Below are 7,500 nucleotides of genomic sequence, written 5' to 3' on the forward strand. Positions count from 1 at the left end.
ATAGTAGAGCTAATGGATTATTAACTCTTGATATGTTCTATGCGTGTCATCAGAATCTGAATGTACCTGTATTTATACAGGTAGAGTGATTAAAACCGTATAGCTGTCTGTCACACCGTACGTAGTAATTCCCCCTCCGGTATACACGCCTATACTGACGCGACCCTGGGTTGCACTAGCTCTAGGTATCGCCGTGCCGCGTGCAGAAAGCCGCTGAGCGGATATTTGTAGCACCTGCAATGACTAATGAATCATCTCTATGCTAAATGCTAATGGTGTGTGGTGTGTGTGTGTGTGTGTGTGTGTGTGTGGTGTGTCGTGTGTGTGTGTGTGTGTGTGTGCGCGCGCGGCCGCGGTGTGTGTGTGGTGTTTCTCCTCTTCTTCCGTCTCTCTCTCTCACACACTACAAACACATGCACAGAGAGGAGAGCAAATGATGATGAGAGATCAGAGAGAGAGAGAGAGAGAGAGAGGCAGAGACATAGGAAATGGAAGAAAGAGATTCGTGCTAACACTTCCATTCCCCGCATTCGCTCGCACAGGCTGTGCTGCCCTCTGCGTCGCCATCCTCGTCGACCAGGGCTACCTCTGCTACGACGACCAGGTCACCAAGTACTGGCCGGAGTTTGAGAAGCACGGCAAAGACGACGTCACCGTCAAACAGCTGCTGTCTCACCAGGTAGGCGCATGCACGCGCGCATGCACGCGCGCATGCACACGGATTGCACATACATGCATACACACACGCGCGCACTCGCACGCACGCACACACGGCGTCGCACGCATGTGCCCACGCATGTACACACGTACACACACGCATGTGCACGCACGCACACACGCAGGCATGCACACGCATGTGCACGCACACACGCATGCATGCACATGCGTGCATACAGACGCACGCGCGTACACATCCCCCCGTACGTACGCATGCACACGCATACACACACGTACACGTTAGTTCTACATTCATAACCCTTCGGTCCGCCACCGGGTTTACTGTATCTGATGTTGGCCGACTTGCACTCATAAGGGCATGCCGAGAAATAAGGGTGATTCTGTAAACAGCGAGGCAGTATACGGGTAATTGGAGCTCATATACACGAGTATATATACCTATATATACGGGAGTACGATTGAACAAAATTGCACGGTCGTTGATGATGCTATCAGGATATCTGCAGCGGCTATATTTGGCAATGTAGTCGCGCCAATATACCTGTGCTTTAGACGACGATGCCTCACATACCGGAAGCACCTTATCTTGGAATCAGTAGCAGCGATTGTGAAATTAAACGCTTGTCTGTTAACATGCAGCAGAACAGATAACCCAACATATATAGCTGAATATATCTAATAAATGACTTGTTAGATTTTAGTGCACGTGAGGCATTGAGGAAAACGTAGACCAGTCGCTGGCGCACGTTATTTTTTACCGACGAGTTATTATATATGGTTCATTACCTCTTGATTTGATTACCTGTTATTACTAAATCATATCGACCCGTGGAAGCAGGCCATCGCTGCGCCCACGCTTTCCCTCCGGTATCTACGTTGACTGGAATTACCATCACTTCACTTCGCAATTATTCGTTACGAGGTGAAGAGGCAGGACAACCGGTCGCGTATTTACGTAGGTCTAATGAAATAGCCTCGCTAGCCTTCCACGAGGACCACGTTCTGCCTATGACATAGGGCCAGAGCTGTATGTGCAAAGGTTAGACGGATAATGCTATCACCTTCACCCTGAATTAACCTAATTTTCACTTTAGCATAGGTATATAGATGTATGTGTGAAGCGAAGGGCACCTGTACGTCTCTCCGTCTACAGTCTCTGTGTAAGGAAGATCCACTGCCTGCTTTTACCCCGATGTGGGATCGACGAGCTTAGCACTCGATGTCACTCGACTAAGAAGCAAACGATGAGCTCTTGCCCTATATTCTTCTATACTCGAACCACAATGGTCTTTAGTCTAGCACTTCTGTCCAGGCGTAAAGGTTTTCGTCTATAAATTTGTTGTTTGTGCCAAGTGCACAGCGGCATTCGTACTGTGTACTTGTGTGTTGTAGGGGATCATTTGAACGGCATTTGTAGAAAGTTATTAATAATAATTAAGAAACATTAAAACTTTGGTAGTAAAATACATTTCGTGTTCGGTTACCATCATTTTGATTATTGAAACGTTCCAAGTGCCCGTGCTTCTGTCGGGTCGATGTCTTTCTGTCACTCGATGCCATGCTAACGATAAGCTATTGCCCTATATTCTTCTATACTCGAACCACCATGGCCTATACGCTAGCAATTCTGCAGGGGAGGCGCAGGTCTGTATATGGCACTGGGGACACGGACTACGTATGGTGGGGCTGTAACAGTAATTCTGTCGGAATTCTTGAGCAGGGGTGAGAAGTGGTCCGAGTCGATTGCATATGCTGCCTGTCGATGTTCTCGCCTTGGAAATGAAATTCCGCGCGTGACAGCTGCAAGCGTGACGAGCCTATACATACGTACGTGCACGCACCCACACACGCACGGCACGCAACAGACACATACGCACGGCACACACACGTACATACACACGCACGCACACACATACGCAAACAAACACACGCGTACACGCACGTACATACACAGGTACGCACACACACGTACACGCCCCCCACACACACACACACACACACACATACACAACACACACACACACACACACACACACACACAACCACACACACACCAAACACACACACACACACACACACCACGCCCACACACACACACGCACATACACATACACACACACACACACACACCACACACACACAACCACCACACACCACACACACACACACACACACACACACACACACACACACACACACACACACACACACACACACAAACACACACACCAACACGCACACACACACATACACACCAACACACACACACACAGCCACACACACAAACACACAGACACACCACACACACACACACACACACACACAACACACCACACACACACACACACATAGCGTGATGGCGTGTGTAGAAAGAAGCATAACGATATGAAACGTTGGGGTGGGCGAGGAAGGGGGCTAACTTAGGCGCTATAGGCGACCCTCAAAACCTGACGAACCTATAACGTGTGGGCGCGTATAGAAGCTAACAATAACGTAAAACGTCGCGGATATGTAAGGGCTCCATATTTCGAAAGGCTCATATATATATATATATATCAAGGGCCCTATATATAGGTGTGTGTTCCGTATAATCTAGCAGGGAGGGTCGGACGTTAGTTGTTATCAGGAGTCTCAGATCTATGGATAGACTCCTGATGTTATGTAGGGTATATAGTCCGCTAAACTCAGACGTTATCGGGTGAGGATTAATGCCCCGAAAACATCCACCGCCGACCACCTAGAAAATCATTTTGCGAATGTAATGTGCGTGAGATCTCCGCGTGACAATGCAAAATAGATTTGTAGCCGCGTTTCTTCACTGCACTGAGCTTCGCCGGGTTCTAGCTGCAATACACCTAGCCGGGGGGCAAAGGTTAACCCCCACCACCGTGAGTATATATAGTGGCAGAGTCGGTCAAAGGCGTGTGTATGTGTGTAGGGGGGGGGGCGTTGTGTGTGTTTGTATATGTATGGGGGGGGGTTGGGTTGTGTGCGCGGTGAGTGTTTGTTTGTGTGTGTGTGTGTGTGTGTGTGTGTGTGTGTGTATGTTTGTGTGTGTGTGTGTGTGTGTTGTGTGTGTGTGTGTGTGTGTGTGTGTGTGTGTGTGTGTGTGTGTGTGGGGCGTGCGTTTGTGCGCGCGTGTGTGCGTGTGCGTCTGGTGTGTGCGTGCGTTCGCGCGCGTATGCGCGGTGATAAAGGTCGGGCGCTGCCGGTGCTGCTACGCGTGTGTACGTATATACACGTATACGCACGTCCCTGCTAGCGTGCTCTCACCGCTTCGCAGCGGAATCGAGGTCACGCCAAACAGTAGCGGCAGTGTGGAAAGGGCGTGTACGTAGTAGATGTGCGGCGCGCAGGTAGGTAGGTAGGTAGGTAAGGTGTACACGCAGCTAACGGCGGACACGACAAGAGAGACTAGCACTCAGCACAGCGTCGCGATGGCAGAAGTCAAAGGAAAAGTGGAGATCGGATTCGAACACGTAAAAGACGTTTTTCAGTAAGTGGTGCAGCTGCGGTGGTTGTCACAGCGACGATCTTGCGAGCGAGTGAATGTTTCACGTGTGTGCACACGTTCGTTCTACGCGCACCTGTACGTTACACACGCTCACCTGCCGTGTGGATGCTGCCGTGTTGTAAGGGAGCGGCACTCCTCCGTGTACGTGCCAGCATAAACCGACCAGGCTCTCCGACTGTTACACGGCTGTTACACCAACGTAGTGTTAAGCGAGAAGGGAAATTGTGGCTAGTGCCAGCCAGCACTACGTTCACCGTGGTTCGCCACCATGATGCGGTGTGTGTGTTGTGTGTGTGTGTGTGTGTGTGTGCGTGTGTGTGTGTGTGTGTGTTGTGTGTGTGTGTGTGTATGTGTGTGTGTGTGTGCGTGGTGGTGGTGTGTGTGTGTGTGTGTGTGTGTGTGTGTGTGTGTGTGTGTGTGTGTGTGTGTGTGTGTGCGTGCGTGTGTGCGTGTGTGTTTATCAACAACAACGGCAGGGGATACGTACGTGATCATGATGTGCTGCAATATTGTATACGTGTGACGGCGAAATACACCGCTCCGGCGGTCGCTGCAGTGTTTCCTCGACGATGTGTGTTTTTTCATTTGCGTGTCCCGTATCGACGACACGATAAGCGCGGTGACGTACGAGGTATGCGATATAACATAGATGACAGGTCTACGCAGACGGCGCAAGACTTTGGCGGGGCTTTCATGAGATTATTTATATATATATAGCAACGTCGGTCTGTGACGTTATGCACGGTTTGTATTATCATGTACGGTAACACGTACGGTAGAAAGACATTCTTCATTATATTATTCTTCTGTTATATGTTACTCCCATGCAGTGAGATCGGCCGAATTAGGTTCTTGGCAGCAATACAGATGACAAATTTTAACATATTTGGGTGACAACGAAACGTGTTATACACAACGACGCGCAATGACGTTTGGGATGCCCAATGGCGGCATCACGCGCAGACCAAACGTAGCTATGAACAATCTCGCATTAAACGGTTTTTACAGTTTTTGAAATCCTGTAATCGTGATGTTATCAGGGTTGCGTATCAGATAAGTGTCTGTTACGCATACCAGATGATAATATATGGAGCGAGTTTATTTCATATGAGCAAACTCTAGTAGCTGCATGCTAACGTAGTACACATAAAACGTTGACTAATCTGATAAGCGATTGATGCGTAACCGTAGGAAAGACAACAAGTTGTCATTTGTTTTGACAGGAAGCGGAATATTATACGCGCACACACGCGCATACGCGCAGACACGCACGCACACACACACACACACACACACACACACACACACACACACACACACACACTCATACGCGCGCACACACACCACGCACGCACGCACGGCGCGCACGCACGCACGCACGCACGCACGCACGGCACGCACACACACACACACACATATATATATATACATATATATAGGCCTATATGTTCATTGTGATGGCACATAACCACGGGTAAAACTCAATTAATGGCTTACGCTGTTTAAAAATATTAGGTCCGCTAGCACCAAAGTAGTGAAAAAATACTTAAATAGGTGTAATTAATTCCCGAGCAACTTTTATCACCTATCAAAAGAATATACATGAGTATAAACCTATAATCCCTAAAATATTTAATCGCTCGTGCGACGTCGTCGATACACATTTCATGGAAGGCATCTTTAAGTGCTTGTTAGGAATTTCTTCGTGCTATATGTATATACTGCACACGTCTCTAAGAGAGGTAATTAAACGATTGTGCCCCATACACACGCACAATTACCTCGCTGCGTTATTTACATCTATCACATACCTGTTTTTACGATTGCACTAAGCAGCGAGGCAATATATATAGGCGAGAGCTTCGGTCTTTAGCAGAGTCGTATATACATTGGTAACGACTGAATATTGGCTCAAGGCGAATTTCCCAAATTTCTTTTTGGGGGCGAGAGACTTAGAGAGACATGTAAGGATCCTTCATCTAGCAACAGCGTTATATTGTGCGGGGTCAACCTGACTAACCTATGAACGTAAAAAACTGGCTCGTATTTGGTTCTCGTTTGGAATTCATATCGCAATTCAGCCTGTATCGTTTTCCTTATTATTCCGCGTAGATCTCGTATTTTTCGATGACACGTACGCTCGCGACGCTAAGGCAATCGTCTGTATATTCCTATTGCGGAGAAAAATGTCTAGTAATTTTTGCCGCTCGATATGAAATTTTGCCTGTCGCGTAGCGAGTTGCAAGTGATGTTTTATCTTGAATTTATAAATGAAAATCGTAATGATAAAATCGTTTTTTGACGAATCTAGCTAGCGCGTGACATAAATCATTTTAAACATCCAATCACGCGTCGTGGTTTTATCATAAAAGATAAATATCTCGCTCTTTTAGAATTCCGCGACTAACGTGTGTCCAAATGGCCAGGTTACAGAGTTTAGATACGCTCCAAGTCATTTAGTTGGCCTAGTTTCAGACAGTGCAGTAATTATTTACTTCGACGTTGGAAATGCGCAACACGGCGTGTTAGATCGACATTTGTGTGCTGTTTTATGTGGGGTAGCGACAACAGAACAAACGTACTCACGGCGCGTGGATTAAGACTTCTTGCTGTTGTGTGATCCGTTCAGCTTGAAACTCTAATTAAATCGTCTGCCTGTTTGTATACGGATTATGTATGTTCCGCGTTCGGGACAAGCCGTGAAAGGCCATTGGTATATCGAAATTTTATTGTATAGGGCTGTGTGCTAAATTAACCAGGCGGGCGCTGTCTAACCGGCGAAGAGGGCGGTGCGACTGATTGTCGGATAACTTTCTCTAAACCTATAGCAAGACCCGATTTCCTGGCAGTAAGGGCGTTCAAACAAGTTATATAACAAGGCCAGTAGGCCGAAGTAGGGCACGAAAATGTATGATAATCAAGTTATTGTTGTTATTGTGATGACATGGACGTCGTGCCTCGTATCATACCACTAGCCCCACCGCGCACCCTAAAGCCGGATTAACAGACCAATTGTGCATTAATATGTCTACTGATAGTAGAAGGCAGGCTGGTGACGAAACATGGTTTGGAATGTACTCATATTCAACATAAATATCCACCTCTTATGGTAGAGATTTACATTATAAGGTTCATACGGCCTAGGGCACGGGGAAAAGTACCATAATACTATAGGGCATATATAAGACTTAATTCATGTCATTATAATATCAGGAGTGAATAATATAATAGTACTCCCGATAAAATAATTCCACTCCTGAGTAATAATGTTACGGCATAGTCCCTGCGATTATTAATCCGTTTATCAT

The 7,500-nt window shown here is 47.1% G+C and overlaps 1 protein-coding gene across 1 annotated transcript in view; it reads left to right on the forward strand.

The window, feature by feature from the left end:
* The window catches only part of LOC106809868 (beta-lactamase domain-containing protein 2-like), a 13,890-nt gene that overhangs the window by 2,340 nt on the left and 4,050 nt on the right, over positions 1-7,500 (forward strand). Inside the window, exon 3 of the mRNA XM_014813103.1 lies at positions 543-679. Within this exon, the coding sequence (XP_014668589.1) occupies positions 543-679 (137 nt within the window). The remainder of the gene's footprint in view (positions 1-542; positions 680-7,500) is intronic.

Source organism: Priapulus caudatus, unplaced genomic scaffold (genome assembly GCF_000485595.1).
Source record: "Priapulus caudatus unplaced genomic scaffold, Priapulus_caudatus-5.0.1 Scaffold392, whole genome shotgun sequence".
NCBI classification, from domain to species: domain Eukaryota; kingdom Metazoa; phylum Priapulida; class Priapulimorpha; order Priapulimorphida; family Priapulidae; genus Priapulus; species Priapulus caudatus.